Source organism: Stenella coeruleoalba (assembly GCF_951394435.1).
Source record: "Stenella coeruleoalba genome assembly, chromosome: 11".
Lineage (NCBI taxonomy): Eukaryota > Metazoa > Chordata > Mammalia > Artiodactyla > Delphinidae > Stenella > Stenella coeruleoalba.
Genome location: NC_137157.1, coordinates 70,695,548 through 70,711,205, shown reverse-complemented (window position 1 = coordinate 70,711,205; position 15,658 = coordinate 70,695,548). Strand labels below are relative to the sequence as shown.

Below are 15,658 nucleotides of genomic sequence, written 5' to 3'. Positions count from 1 at the left end.
TTCAGGAATTTATTGTTTATTTAGTTGGCCAAAGGGGAGGGTGAAATGTAGAGCACTGTGACAAATGTTACTTTATCATATATCTGTATGTATAAAATATGAAATATAGCTTTTTATTTTGAAACAAGTTTAAAAACATATCAAATATTTGGCAAGCCACCCCAGGATCCTCACTTGCTATTGAACTACTCTAATGAAATCTCCTCTTTCAAACAGAAAAAAGGCTCAGAAGATCTTATTAGCCTCTACTATTAACGTTTGCTAATTCTTCAGTTAGTGCCAAGGATTTAAAGAACAAAGTCTGGAGCATCTTTCATGTGTTTCAACTGATACATTTTGGCACTACACCAAAGTACTTGATTTTCTGGGAACAATGAGGAATCATCAATGACTAATTTAGGAAGCTCATCCTAAGTTATGTGGAAGTAGCATCAGGATAATGGCAATAAGTGGTGTGTAGCCCGGCCATAGGGTTGCTTTGCATTCCTAAGGTTCAGAAGATGGTGAAGGAAGCTGGGGCAGGAGGGCTTGGAGGGTTCCCTTACTGCATGTTTTCTGTAAGGCCTGGCTGCTACACACTTTGAAGAGTCAAACTGGAGGGAGGGGCAGTTTGACCTAAATTGTATATTCAAGACAAATAGAGGCAAGCAGTTCATTATTTTATTGCCATTATTTCACTTCTTTCTTCAACATCATTTCCTTTAATTCTCATTTCCAGGTGCTCAAATGATCACATTCCCATTCCCAAAGGTAAAATGCCTGTGGAGGTAGAAGACGGATGGTGTGGCGATTGAACCTGCAGTCAGACTGCCAGGTAACAGAATCCTAGCGTCCTCCCGCCGTAGGAGATCTTGAAGGGCGGTTCAAGTTCTCCCTAAGAGGGTGGTGTCCTAAGGCGAGCACCTGGGCCTTTTCCCGGTCTTTTCTGTCAGTCATCATCCCGCCTCGCTTACACTCACCCGATTTCTGGATCGTGATTTGAGAAGCCGGGCTCTGTAGATACCTCACAATGATTTCCTTCGGTTGCAGACACTTAGCTGATGATTTTGTAGTTGATTTGAAAGAACAGAAGTGCATCGATTTCAAACACGTTTATTGAAGAACGACTGAGTGCGGGACGATGATTCAGAGGAAAACCGAACAAATATCCTGTTCTTCCGGAGGGAGCTTTCATTCTGTTGGAGTTGTGTTGTTTCTCAACACCCGCGCTGTGCCCATTACCAGCTCTGCCCAAGGACTGCTTGAATCTCACTGTTCAGGCAAACGGGCACACAGCTTTCCAAAGGACCACTGTAAGCTGGCCTCAGCTCTCCGCAGACAAAATTTGAAAGAACATAAATTGCAGAGCAGCGAAGGAGTGGGCAGGTTGGTAGTGGGGGGTTGGGGGGGAGGGAGGCCACTGGAGGTGGCGTCTATTCGTATCAATACGGCAGAGTCAGGGGACCTAGTCGGAGCCAGAAAACTTCAAGCCTAACAAACTCTGAGATCACAATCCCTCACCCTTCTCCTTCCCTCCGACGAGCCATCGCAGCGGGTGCACTGTCCCTGGGGTAGTTCGTGGGGGGACAAGGGGTTCGGAGAAAGTGGACTCCTCGTTCCCTCCCCCTTTTCCCCCATCCCTACCATGGGCTTTGCCCTGGAGCGCTTCGCCGAAGCGGTGGACCCGGATTTCCAGTGCAGGCTGTGCGGCCAGGTGCTGGAGGAGCCCCTGTGCACGCCGTGCGGGCACGTCTTCTGCGCCCGCTGCCTGCTGCCCTGGGCGGCGCGGCGGCGCCGGTGCCCGCTGCATTGCCAGCCCCTGGCGCCGGGCGATCTGTACCGGGTGCTGCCTCTGCGCAGCCTCGTCCAGAAGCTGCGCACCCAGTGCGACCACCGCGCCCGCGGCTGCGGCCACTCGGTCGGGCTGCGCGAGCTGGCGGCGCACGTCGAGCGCTGCGACTTCGGCCCTGCCCGCCGCCGCCGCCGGGGTTGCGTCTCCGGGCCGTGCGGCCGGGGCAGCGGGGACGCGTCCGCGCGGGGGGGCTGCGGCTCAGCGCCCGGGATCCGCCGCGGCGGGACGCCGGGAGTCCGTGGCGGGAGCGGGCGGGCGCCAGGGCCTCAAGTCCTGTCCTGGAGGCGGCGCGAGAAGGCGCTGCTGGCGCAGCTCTGGGCGCTGCAGGGGGAGGTGCTGCTCACGGCCCGCAGGTACCAGAAGAAGTTCACTCAGTACATGGCTCACGTCCGCAACTTCGCCAGGGACCCGGGCGGCGGCCGCGGCCGGGTAAGTACTGAGGGGTCGGCACCCGGGGAATGGTCGATCGGGGTGGAAAGGGGAACGGTTCTTTCTGGCACTTCAGAATTCCTTCGCAAAGTGACATCCTTCTTTATGTGGTAGGAAGAAGCATCCATCGCCCTGATCATCCTATCATCCTATACTATTACTATCTTTCGAGTGTATTAGTATTGCAGTTTACAAGGATTGTCCCCTTTCCACTTATATTGGGATTGGAAAAGAGTTAAACAGATTAAATTCCAACTTTTCGTCGGAGAACGAGGAATTAGGAAAACTCCTTTTCCCACCCAGACCCTTGCTTCCCATCTTTCACTCTCCTGCCTACCCTCTCTGCGTATTTTTTGTACCTTCGGCCTCGGCCTGAAGCCAGTTAGAGAAGGAAAGCCAGGTAGCGAGGACCTCTCCTAACCTGCCTCCCCTCTCCCGCTGGCTAGCATCCCGGGACGTGTCATTCCCACACCTTTGGCTCTGCATGACTTAGTTTCCCTACCAAACCACCCATATCAGCCACTTTGTACTCAGCACAGGGACTCAGGGATACGGGAAACCAGGATAACTTGGAGTTAAGCAATTAAGAGATGGGATTTCTTAGACCTGCAGGGTTCTTTTCATCACCCCGACCTTCCCTAAATAGTTCTTAAGTGCTTCCAGATTTCATTATTAGTGGAACGTGAGTGGGTGAGTGTGAGACTTGGGGAACCTAGTCTGAGAGCTCACATCTATCTGCGCTCAGACTAGCCGTGTGACCTCCCGGGATGTTTCCCTTCTTTGTCGAGGTTGCTGGCCCTGAACTGTGTTCATGGACCGCCGGCTTTCTGACGGAATAAACAAGCCTCTTTGCAGCGGCTCGTGACAAGAGGCTTGTTTATAAAGATGTTCCTTCTCTTCTGAAGGACTTCTGCACAGTGTTTGACATTGTTGGCCGCTGCCATGGTGAGCAGGGATTTAGCAGAACATACACTCCGTTCAAGGAGCTGTTTTCATTCCCCAGCCTCCTGGGGAGGAGCAACCCAGGGTGATGCCCATTTGGAACTGCTTTGCATAGCCTCCAACTCAGGCACCGAATTTAGAAGCTTCTGTCCTTGAACCTAAAAAGGATTATTGAAGTGTGAGAGGCTGAACTGTTTCTACTCTGATAAACGGAAGCACACACTTATTAAAAGTTTGGATGCTCTCTATGATTCTTTCTCTCTCATATTTACATCCACATAAATTTACAAAAATGGGAGGACCAGAGAGAAGCACAGAAGTATGGTCTGTAATACCAGTTCAGGGTTCAAGGTCCTGGGGAAGCAATGGTTGGTGGAAAGGAGCAAGGCTAGATTATATGACAGAGAAGTCCATGCAACAAGTTGAGAAGTCAAGCTGTGGTTCTGAGAAGTGAGGCAAAACTGACCATGATCTGCAGACTGCTTACCAAAAGGCTTCTCCGTGCTGCTCAGTAATGTTTTCCCACTACCAGCAGGGGCTGCTGTGCACACTGCCTGGGAAAAGTTCCTGGGAAAAGGTGGTGATGATGGTAGCAGTGGTGATGATGTTTATGGAAATTTATCATTCTGAAGTAATTGCCAAATATGTAATTTCCTAGAATAGTTAATAATATGAATAACCATGAATAAAATTCATATAGCCTTGCACTATTTCATCTTATGTTTAAATTGGTCTTTTTTAACAAGTAGGTTTGTAGATATAATTCCTGTTTGTTTAACTGTTATTTGGCCATCAGGAAAGCAATACATACTGCTTTAGTTAGCATAAATCCTCTCTTTTTAAAATTCTGCAAAACCAAATAAAAATACCATTTAAAATTACGATTACTGTAACCTACAAAATCCTGTATTTCAGTAGCAATGTGAATATTAATGTTGAAATAAATTTATAAATAGCTCACTATTATTTGCATCCCTTAAGATTTTCCAAAGTGAAATTATTACATAAAATAATTCTTAGATTCTTTAACAATTTATTTTACTCATCTGGAGGGATGAGCCCTACCATGGGCTAATGGAGGGAAAAAATAAGGATACCTGCATGGTCGAATCAGAAATCTGTTTAAGTTACAGTGGAGTCAGAATCAGATGCTGAGTTAGGATAAAAGCTGCATGTATAAACATGCAAAGCCATTTAGTCATTTTTGAAAATAGTTATTTTTCTCACATGCATGGTTGTTCCTTCAAATACATACTTTCAAAGTAAATTCAGGAAGAAATTAACCTCCCAAATTCAGCCATCCTTAATTTTAAGATTTTAAGGTTTTCTCTTTTTCAAATCAATTTATTTACAGTTAAAAAACACCTTTATTGTAGCATTTTTTTTTATATTTTTTAACTAGTCAGTTATTTTATCCCTTTTCTTCTAGGATGGAGAGCATAAGCCATTCATTATTGTGTTAGAAAGAGAAAATGACACTTTGGGATTCAATATTATAGGAGGCCGACCAAATCAGGTAACCCACCCTGTTAATGCATAACTCACTCTTTGCTTAAAATAATAGAAGACTTAGTTTTCATTTGTGGATTTTAAGTAAAAAAAAACAAACAAACAAAAAAAGAAGGTTTAATCTTTAAAATAGTGCTTGTCATCAAAATGCAAATGTTCCAGTATAAATATTCCAGAACAAACGGAGAATTTTTTTGAGAAAAATAAAACAACAGCTAACAAACTTTGCTACTTAAAAAAAAAAAGAGTACATTTCACATTTTACCTACATCATACAGCCCTGTTGGCAAATTTCTTAAATAAACCTATTTCACAATAACACATATAGGCAATTTCTACTTGATAATCTTAGACAGGTATATTGCTTGCTTGTACCTCTTATTTATTATGTCAAATTGGTCAGTTTTCAGATGCTAACACAGACCAGGCAGTTTATAAAATATCTTGAATGAATGAATGAAGAGTTAAAATAAGTTGAAATGAGGGATAATTGTTTTCACAATTACATAGGTAATACCATGTCTAAAAAAGATAGTTGATTTGATATATTTTTAGCTCCCCAAATCAAATTTTTTATTAAATTGAATAATTTTTTCTACATTGATGCCAATTGTTTTCAAAATGCATGAGTTAACAAACTTATACCAAATACTGTAGTTGCAATGTTCTTTCATATCCTTCAAATAGTACATCAACTTAATTTTCATCCTAACTAGGAAAGGTGGTGAAGTTTTTAAAAAATCATGTTCTTTCACTTTCCAGTCAGCTGCCATGAAAGTTTTGCATCCTGCATTGCAGACGTTGGCCACAGAAACTGTCAGCATTGTTGGACATATGCTGTGTTCAGGCCAGGATGGCAATGACATATTTCCTCTTTGTATTCAGCATTTCGAAAACCTAGCAACTAATGACTGTTGTATTCTGTTTCTAGAACAGTTGCCATTTATTATGAAAAGATAAAAGTCTTTTCAGCATATCATTTTTGTTTTCTTTTCCCGTAAGGAGTATTTTTATAAATGCTAGTAGGGTGTTTGACATTTAGATGACACTAGACAATTTTAAGAGCCTCTTACAATTCATGTTAAAGAAGGCTGATTAAGGAGAAATAATTTTGTTTAACTTGCTATAAAGCGAAATGACATTTAAAATTATACAGTGTATTATTATAGAATGTTGGACATTTTCCCTAAGTAAGTTTTGCAGGGTAATTGGTTTTCTGTGACTTGCTAAAATGTCCTATATGTATGATATTGGCTATGTGTTTGAGGTTTAATTAATCATTAGTCTCATTGTACCTGGAACTGTGTGAAGATTAGCTTTGAATGGGTTCTCCTACAATTTGGAGTTGATCTTTTGGGATTTTATACTTGAGTAAGCTCCTAGTCTCCCCTGTGAATAGATACAGTCAGAGCTATATTTCCAAATCTGTCACATCGTGAGGCTAAGTTATATTTTCAGAACTATGACCACATTTCAAACCAATTATATAGTTAGGCTGGATATGCTTTTTGTTTTCTTTAACTTATAGCCCTTTTTAATTGCTATACCTCTTTATACATGAGACGTTTTATAAATAGTACTTAGAAGCCCATTGTTATCATTGTTCATGCCCTTTCCCCATAGCTTTTATGTATACTGAAAAACATGAGGTAACTAGATAATCTTGTCAAAGATGTTCATTCATTAAAGCTGCCATCTTGATTAATGACTATTTGGTGTTAAGTAAGTTAAAATTCAGTACCAGATCTCCAGCTAAGAAAGAGAATTGCATGTTTAGAGAGGCTTGTCAATGTTACATTTACTAAATTGTTTTTTATCCAACTTAAAATTTTGTTTACATCTTTCTTACTGCTAAAGGTTTTATTTTTTAAAGGATAATCAAGAAGAAACACCAATGGAAGGAATTTATGTTTCAAAGATTTTGGAAAATGGACCTGCTGATAGAGCAGATGGCTTGGAGATTCATGACAAAATCATTGAGGTAAGACAATAATAAAGCACAAATAGGATCTGTGGAAGAAATATTTGGACATTTAAAACTTCCAAACTTATTGCTTTTCCTTGGTGTGGTACTTATTAGAGTGTATATCTAACTAGAGTGTATAACTAACCTGTTTTAATTATTAGATATTAGAATAGAAGAGTGAATCACCCAGAATTTCCAAATGTGTTAATGAATATCTCCATTTTAATAAATTGTTTTTCCCCATGAATTATAAAGATAATTGTGTGATTATTAAAGGATTGATTTGTTATAACATCTCAAAAAAGGATGATAAATCTCTGCTGAAGAACACTTTTGACAAGTAAATATTACTATCTTTAAACCTGTAATTAGTATGTTATATGTAGAATTATTTATACATTCCCTTTTTACCATTTCTTAGTTTAATATGGTTATCTTGTTCATGTATCTTTTACATGAAAAAAAAAAAGCAGCTATTGCAAAAACTTGGTGGGAACTCTTCATTTTCTCTAATGTACATTGTGGCTGTATTGTTTGTATTTAGGGTTGACAAAGTAAATACTCACAAGTTAGTGAAACTTGAGCTGTGATAATAGAATTTTGGGTCACTGCCATTTACCGCCTCAGTGCTTTTCAAATTTTAACTGGTTGAGATAGTATTATTTGGCGTAACTGAAAATTAGGTTAGCTTTGTCAATGGAGTTATTTCCAATGTATTAGTAAAGACATAAATAGAAATTTGGAAGGTATACTTGACTCCACTATTCTTTTGGAAAAATTCTGTTCTTTCTAGATTATATAATCATTTGCACTACCTTTCTGAATGTCTATATAAACTATCTGGATGGAGACTGTTTTTCTTTATTAAACTTTGAATAAAGTTTTAGATGTTCATTTATCATTTGTGCATTAAAAAAGTTGAATTTTGAATAATTTGACCTAGAATGAGAGTGAAGAGTAGAGAAGAGCCTATCGTTTGTTGTTGACTCATAACATTTAAAAATTAGCTGATTAGGCACTTTCGGGAAGAGAGAGGAGTCGCCTTTGGCTGAGAAATTGTGGTTTTTATCTGAAGAGGTCTCTTGCATCAAGGTTTTCTCTTTCCAGTTTTGTAGCCAAGAAAGTATGGAGCTACTTTCACTGATGCTATCCAGTTTGTCGTGACAATTTGCCTGGTGGAAACATTTACATGCTACAGTTTCTAAAGTTAGAATTTTTCTGTTTCTACTCATGTTTGTGCAGTACTATAAAGGACAAGATAACTTAAACAAAAAATTGTTCTTTTTACTTTCTGCCTTATTGCTAGCATTTTGGTTTTTCCAGTTAAATGGAAAACAAATGCCTACATATGCTACTATTAGAAGGGCTGATGGAACTGGATATGTATATTCAGCTAACACACACACTCACATATACTCATAACAGAAACACATACTGGGGATTTAAAAATAATTTATTCCAGCTAGGTAACAATGTTATGTATGCTTCCTTAATGTTGCATGGAAAACGAGGAAGAAGAGTTTGTCTTTTATATTGTGATATAACATATTTTTTAAAAATTTACTGGTTTTGTTCATGTATAGATGTACTTTTATAAAAACTATGGTTGATTAATCAAGTGCGTCTTTATATCTAATACTGTTACAAATATATGTCAAAATAACCTTATTTAAATAATATAAGATACAGAGCAAAGAGATCAACCATGGAAATCTAAATTATAATTTATAACCAGCTGCAGTATTATTATTTCACCTTGATGTGCATATATTAGCTGCTAATGACAAGAGCTTGAAATTTGCTTCAGTGATAGAGATTTATCAATGTATCCTTTATGCAAGGGTAAATTGGTATTATGCATATTTTTATTATAGCTCTGTAATGAATTCATGTGACCACATTTGCAGTTAAGAAATGAGTTAGGTGGTATACATATTTCTGGAATGTTGCCTGTTAAACAGCATAAAATATTTTGCAAGGAAGATTATTAGAAATAAATCTCTTATATTTAGTTGTTCAGTGATGCCATCAACTTTTTTAAAGTGATAGATATTTGTGTGACCTTATTTCATGTACATATGTAAATAAGCATGCTTGTTCTTATGCATATATATGTGTAAATATCCCTATGTACCAATTAAAGTAAGAAATATTTGATTCTTGTCAATTATTTTAGTTCATCTACCATTATGGTACCAGTCAACTTTACAGAGTTTATAATAATGGGAAACTGATAAGAAATATATTGATTAATTTAAAATATGCAGAGACAGAAAAACAGATTTTATATTAGAGGAATTTCTTTTCCATTTTTTTGTTCTCAGTGATTTGTTTAGTGAGCTAATTTAATGGACTGTTTTTTTTTTTTTTTTCAGTTTTTGAATTTCAAATGGCCTTGCTGATTTAAACCCAGTGCAACAAATAAATTTGTTTGCAGAATAAAGTACACAAATAGGTCATATATTATGAACTACCCATGTGACTTAACTCCCACAGTCTGACACATTACTAAATGCCTTGAATTCAGTGATATGTAACTTAAATAAAAAATAGAAACTGTTAGATAATTTATTTTTTACTTAAATCAAGATATACTAAAAATATTTTGTGTAGTTAATTGCTTAAAGCACTCATTACAGCGTTTATGAAATAAATTTATAAAATAAATTTTCATAAATCACTCATTTAAAGGAGGAAATAGATATGTTAAAAGTTTGGTTCTACTAATACTTAAAGAAATTTTAATAACCCTAATAAAAATATTAGCTATAACAATTTTGTTAAAATTTAACAGAAGACAAATACTCCAAAAGTATTGCTTTTTAGTATTGCACATTCTACTGAAGGTGAACTCAAGAATTATAAAAGCAAAAAATCATAGTCATGAGGTAAACCCATGTCATATTTTTCACATAATACAAGGCAAATTTATTTTTGGAGCCAGTCTCCATGAGCAGTCATGTTTACCAGTTTCAAGATGTTTACACGTCCACATTTGTTAAAATATTTATGTGTGTAGATTCAGAAAAGACATCAGTTGTGATAGTTCAGTTACATTAGGTGTCAAAGTATCACCGGAGACTGAAAAGACAGATGTTGTTAAAGACATTTTGAAACATCACAGAAGTTCACATAGACCAGGAATTCACCAGAGTCTACATCTGAATAAAAGCATCTTTTACAAGCTGTTTTTCACCCTTTCAAGGCTCAAAGGACCACAGAAGATCCTTGATACTATCAGAGGCTTTGAAACAATTTTATGCAGGCAATACCATTACAGTCCTTATCATCATGTTAGGATGCCTGAGGGGTATGTGGGAGGGAGTTGAGAGTCAAAGTTCACTGCTGCCGTCAGCAACTATTCCTCTATTATTATTTCTGTGATGCTGATAGTGGGCTACACAACTATAACCCCTAAGTGAGAAAGTGAATAGAGGGGAGGATAGTCATTCATGGCTCTTTGTTCACATTTTCTTCTCCCTCCCCCAACCCCCTTCCTGAGTTCCTACCAACGCCCTGTGACTGTGACAGGAAAGTCCATCCTTCTTTCAGCTTCTGGAGACCAGGGAGTTGGGGTGGAGTGCTGTGAAGTCTTTGAGAAGAACAGTTTGAAGCAGAAAGCAGAGTTTTCTTTAGTGTATACATTAAAATCTATTCTATTTATTTAGTTCGAAATTCATTATGAAATGCAACACACAAGACATTTCCATTTACTTTAGAAACAATTCCCACATGGAATAATGTCAGTGTAGCACTTTCTAGAAAGTACTGAGTTTAGTACTAGCAGAAAGAACTTTACAAATATCTCTACAAGAACTTCTTAACTATTCCAGACTGCCAACTACAATTTCTTTTAGTTCTGTAATGGTAGACATTCTGCATTCTCTATCACTACTTTCTCCTCCACTAAAGTGTCAATCTTTGGTGGTTATCATATTTATTTGCCCAAGACTCTGCATAGTTTTGTTGTAGCTATTAACAGAGGAAATTTAAATGCAGATCAGACCTAAACATTCAGGAATGCTTTTGAATCAGTTCTTCAATGTGGCACCCCTCTATGTGCCTGATGGCGCAGTGTAATTTACCACTTCATAAAGCAGCCATGCTAATTTGTTTATGCATTAGAAGCATTTACAAGTTTTGTAGGTCACTTGTAAATCTGGTGGGCAATTAGAATTTTTGACAAATTGCTATTTAATTCAAACATATCACTGAATTTGTCAATAAAATATTATCCTCACACATCTTTAAAGTGTATTTTAACTGTTCAAATAACATTGACTGATTGAAAGAATTAGGAAAGAAAGCAATCCTGTTAATGCAAGTAAAGAAGTACATTGTAATGAGTTTTGTAATCATGATTACATTTGTAATACATGATTGTCATTATATAAATTGTATAATTTAATGTATCTTGAAAAGTACTGTGGTGCAGTAAGAGCATGAATTCTGAAATCAAGGAGATCTGGCTGGAATTCCTGTCCTGCCTTTTAAAACGTGTGGCCTTGAATAAGCCAGCTGTGCCTCAGTTTCTATGCCATTCATACTTACTGTGTGCACATAATGCCTGGCACAAGGCAGATTCTTGGAGCCTGCTATCAGAGCCTGATGTGTCTCATTCAGCTTATGCAAGTAGTTTTGCTCTCCAAAGCAGATAGACAATGCAGGGAGAGGAAGGGGAGTTGTATTTTTCTTTTTGAAGAATTCAGATCACTCTCTCCAGCTTTCAACCATTCCCATTTCCATAGGCACCACAGTTTGAATGAGTAAATGTAGAAAGTTTTAAGTTGTACATTTCACCCAGTCATATGGACCTCAGGTGCAGAAAGGGCTGTGGGAGAAAACTTTACACTTATGATTTAATTCAGTCATTCAACAAGTATTTTACTAACTGCCTATATGTGTCAGGTGGCATACCCTATGTTGTGGAAATAAGACTCTGCTCTTAAGTAGCCCGTGGTGTAGAGGTCCTGTTTTCTGTCTATACAAGGCAAGACAGGCCTTTATGTGAAAGTACTCTTTCAATTGTTATGAGCGTAAATGGACATCACCATCTTGTCTGAGTGGAATAACACTATGGATTTATTCTAGTTTTCCCATTGTCCTACAGGTAGTTCAATTCATTTTGAGACATGATAAGGAAGGGGTTAGTAAAAGAGTAGAATCTGTGGATGTAACATAGCAATGTGGTTTCAGGAGGAGGTGCAGGCCTTGAACTTGGGTCTCGGCCTTGAATTTGAACTGGGTTATCTCACAAACGTTTCTCAATTTTTCTTATTCCCAGTTTTGTGCCTATAACTATGAGGGTAACAATAGCTAGTCCCTCAAATTTTCTATCCAGTTAATCATAGTATTTTGCCACTCCACTGAGTTTCCATTATTGATAAATACAGTTTTGTTTAAAATGTAGTTTTATTTTAGCTTACAAAAGAAAGGCTGGAAAGGTCTTTAAAACCTTGAGATTTAGTGTGTTAAGCATTGCTTTATCTGTTTTAAATTTATAAGATATGAACTTTGATTTCTTTTTTTTTTGAGTACTAAGCTTCTGAGAAAGTAAACAGGGTCACCACATATGACTATGCAGTTTGCGCACTACATAACTGCATGTGATGTCCCTGTCAGTAGGTCTAACTGTGGCTCCCCTTTCCCCTTTTGTTCCCTGCTACAAAAATCCTCAACAGAGCACTTATAACATTTATTTTTATTTAGGTGATTTTTATTAGGTATAATTGACATACAACATTATATTAGTTTCAGGCATATGACAGTGATTTGATATTTTGTATATATTGTAAAACGATCACCACAGTAAGTCTAGTTGAAATCATCACCATACAGTTATAGAATTTTTTCCTGTGATGAGAAGTTATAAGATCTACTCTCTTAGCAGCTTTCGAATATGCAACACAGTATTATAACTATAGTCACCATGCTGTACATTACATCCCCATGATGTATTTATTTTATAACTGGAAGTTTGTACCTTTAGACTCCCTTCACCCATTTCCTCTACCCCTCACCCCCAGCTTTGAGAACCACTGAACAAGCTGTTCGCTGTATCTATGAGGTTTTTTTTTTCAGATTCTACATATCAGTTAGATCCTATTGTATCTGTTTTTCTCTGTCTGACTTATTTCACTTAGCTGATATATATATATCACAGTTTCTTTATCCATTCATATATCCATGGACATATATGTTGTTTACATATCTTGGCCATTGTAAATAATGCTGCAGTAAACATGGTGGTGCATACATCTTTTTGAATTAGTGTTTTTATTTTCTTTGGATAAATACCCAGAAGTGGAATTTTTGGATCATATGGTAGTTCTATTTTTAATTTTTTAAGGAAACTTCATAATGTTTTTCATAGTGACTGCACCATTTACGCTCCCATCAATAGTGCACAAGGGTTCACTTTCCTCTACATTTTGGCCAACATTTGTTATCTCTTGTCTTTCTGATAATAGTTATTCTAACAGATGTGAGGTGATATCTCATTGTGGTTTTGATTTACATTTCCCTGTTGTTTAGTGGTGTTGAGCATCTTTTCATGTACTTATTGGCTATCTGTATGTCTTCTTTGTAAAAAAATATGTGTTTACTTCCTCTGCCCATATTTTAATCAGATTGTTTGATTTTTAGCTGAGTTGTAGGCATTCTATATATGTTTTGGATATTAACCCCTTATCAAGTATATGATTTGTAAACATTTTCTCCCATTCAGTAAGTTGCCTTTTTGCTTTTTCTCCTTTGCTGTTCAGAAGCTTTTTAGTTTGATGTATTCCCATTTGTTTATTTTCACTTTTATTCCCTTTGCTTTTGGTGTCAAATCCCCCCAAAATTGTTGCCAAGACCAGCATCAAGAACCATATTGCCTATGTTTTCTTCTTGGAGTTTTATGTTTTTTAAGATTTTACATTCAAGTCTTTAATCCATTTTGCATTAATCTTTGTGTATAGTGTAAGACAGTGGTCTGATTTGATACTTTTGCATGTGGCTGTCCAGTTTTCCCAGAACCATTTACTGAAGAGACTGTCCTTTTCCCATTGTATATTCTTAGCTCCTTTGTTGTACAGTAATTGATTATATATATATGTATGGGTTTATTTCTGGGCTTTCTATTCTGTTAATCAATGTGACTGTTTTTTATATCAGTACCATACTGTTTTGATTACTATAGCTTTGTAATAGAGTTTTTAATCAGAGAGTGTGATGCCTTCACCTTTGCTCAAGCAAAGGTTAAGATCACTTAAGATTACTTTGGCTATTTGAGGTCTTTTGTGATTCCATACAAATTTTAGGATTGATTTTTCTTTTTCTCTGAAAAATGCTGTTTGAATCTGTAGATTGCTTTGGGTAGTATGGACATTTTAACAACAGTAATTCTCCCAATCCATGAGCACAGAATATCTTTCCATTTATTTGTGTTCTTCAATTTCTTTCCTCAAAGTCCTATAGTTTTCAGTGTACAGGCCTTTCACTTGTTCAGTTAAATTTATTTCTAGGTATTTTATTATTTTTGATGCAATTGTAAACAGGATTGTTTTCTTCATTTGTCTTTCAGATAGTTCATTAATACTGTGTAGAAATGCAACTGATTCCTGTGTATTGATTTTGTATCCTGCAACTTTACTGAATTTATTTATTAGTTCTAACAATTTTTGGTGGTGTCTTTAGAATTTTCTATATACAATTGACTGTCTGTATACACCAGTTCTGTATCTGCAGATTCAACCGTGGATTGAAAGTAAAAAAAAAAAAAAAGAAAGTTCCAAAAAACAAAACTTAAATTTGTCATGCACCCGCAACTATTTACATAGCATTACATCATACTTAGAATTATTTACATAGCATTTACATTGTATTAGGTATTGTAAGTAATCTAGAGATGATTTATATATATGGGAGAATGTACATAGTTTACATGAAAATACCATGCCATTTTATATATGGGAGTTGAGCATTCACAGATTTTGGTGAGGGCTGGAGCCTAGAACCAATTCCGCATGGATACCAAAAGATGACTGTATAAAATTATGTCATCTGAATATAGTGAAAGTTTTACTTTTTTCTTTCCAATTTGCATCCTTTTTATTTAATTTTCTTGTCTGATTGCTGTCTGATTAAATCTTCCAATACTATGTTGTACAATAGTGGTGAGAGTGGGCATCTTTGTCTTGTTCCTGATCTTAGAAGAAAAGCTTTCCTCTTTTTACCATTGAATATGCCATTAGCTGTGGAACTGTCATATGTGATATTTATTATGTTGAGTTAGGTTCCCTCTGTACCTACTTGCTTGAGAGCTTTTATCATAAATAAAATGTTTACATTTTGTCAAATGTTTTTTCTGCATTTACTGAGCTGATCATATGCTTTTATCCTTCATTTTGTTAAAGTGGTTTATCACATTGATTGACTTGTGGATACTGAATCATCCTTGCACCTCTGGAATTAAGTCCCACTTGATTATGGTGTATGATCCTTTTAATGTATTGTTGAATTCAGTTTGCAAATATTTTGTTGAGGATTTTTAGATCTGTGTTTATCAGGGATATTAGCCTATAATTTTCCTTTCTTTTGGTATCTTTGTCTGGTTTTAGTATCAGGGTAATATTGTCCTCATGAAATGAGTTTAGAAGTGTTTCCTCCACTTCTGTGTTTTGGAAGAGTTTGAGAAAAATTAGTATTAATTTTTCTTTGAACATTTGTTAGAATTCACCAGTGAAGCAACCTGGTCCTGGACTTTTGTTTGTTGGGAGGTTTTTGATTACTGATTCAATCTCCTTACTTGTAATCAGTCTGCTCAGATGCTCCATTTATTTGTGATTCAGTCTTGGATGGTTGTATTTCTAGGAATTTATCCATGACTTCTAGGTTATCCAGTTTGTTGGTATATAATTGTCCATAGTAGTCCCTTATAATACTTTGTTTTTCTGTGGTATCAGTTGTAATGTCACCTCTTTCATTTCTGATTTTTT

At 36.9% G+C, this 15,658-nt stretch overlaps 1 protein-coding gene across 2 annotated transcripts in view; it reads left to right on the top strand.

Annotated features, from left to right (window-relative positions):
* Nucleotides 1-653: 653 nt before the first annotated feature.
* The window catches only part of PDZRN4 (PDZ domain containing ring finger 4), a 369,700-nt gene continuing 354,695 nt past the window's right edge, over nucleotides 654-15,658 (top strand). Inside the window, exons 1-3 of one of the 2 annotated variants that reach the window (XM_079936380.1) lie at nucleotides 654-2,260; nucleotides 4,632-4,718; nucleotides 6,585-6,692. In XM_079936380.1, the coding sequence (XP_079792506.1) occupies nucleotides 1,625-2,260; nucleotides 4,632-4,718; nucleotides 6,585-6,692 (831 nt within the window). In that variant the 5' untranslated portion in view covers nucleotides 654-1,624. The remainder of the gene's footprint in view (nucleotides 2,261-4,631; nucleotides 4,719-6,584; nucleotides 6,693-15,658) is intronic. The other variant, XM_079936381.1, reaches the window with a different exon arrangement.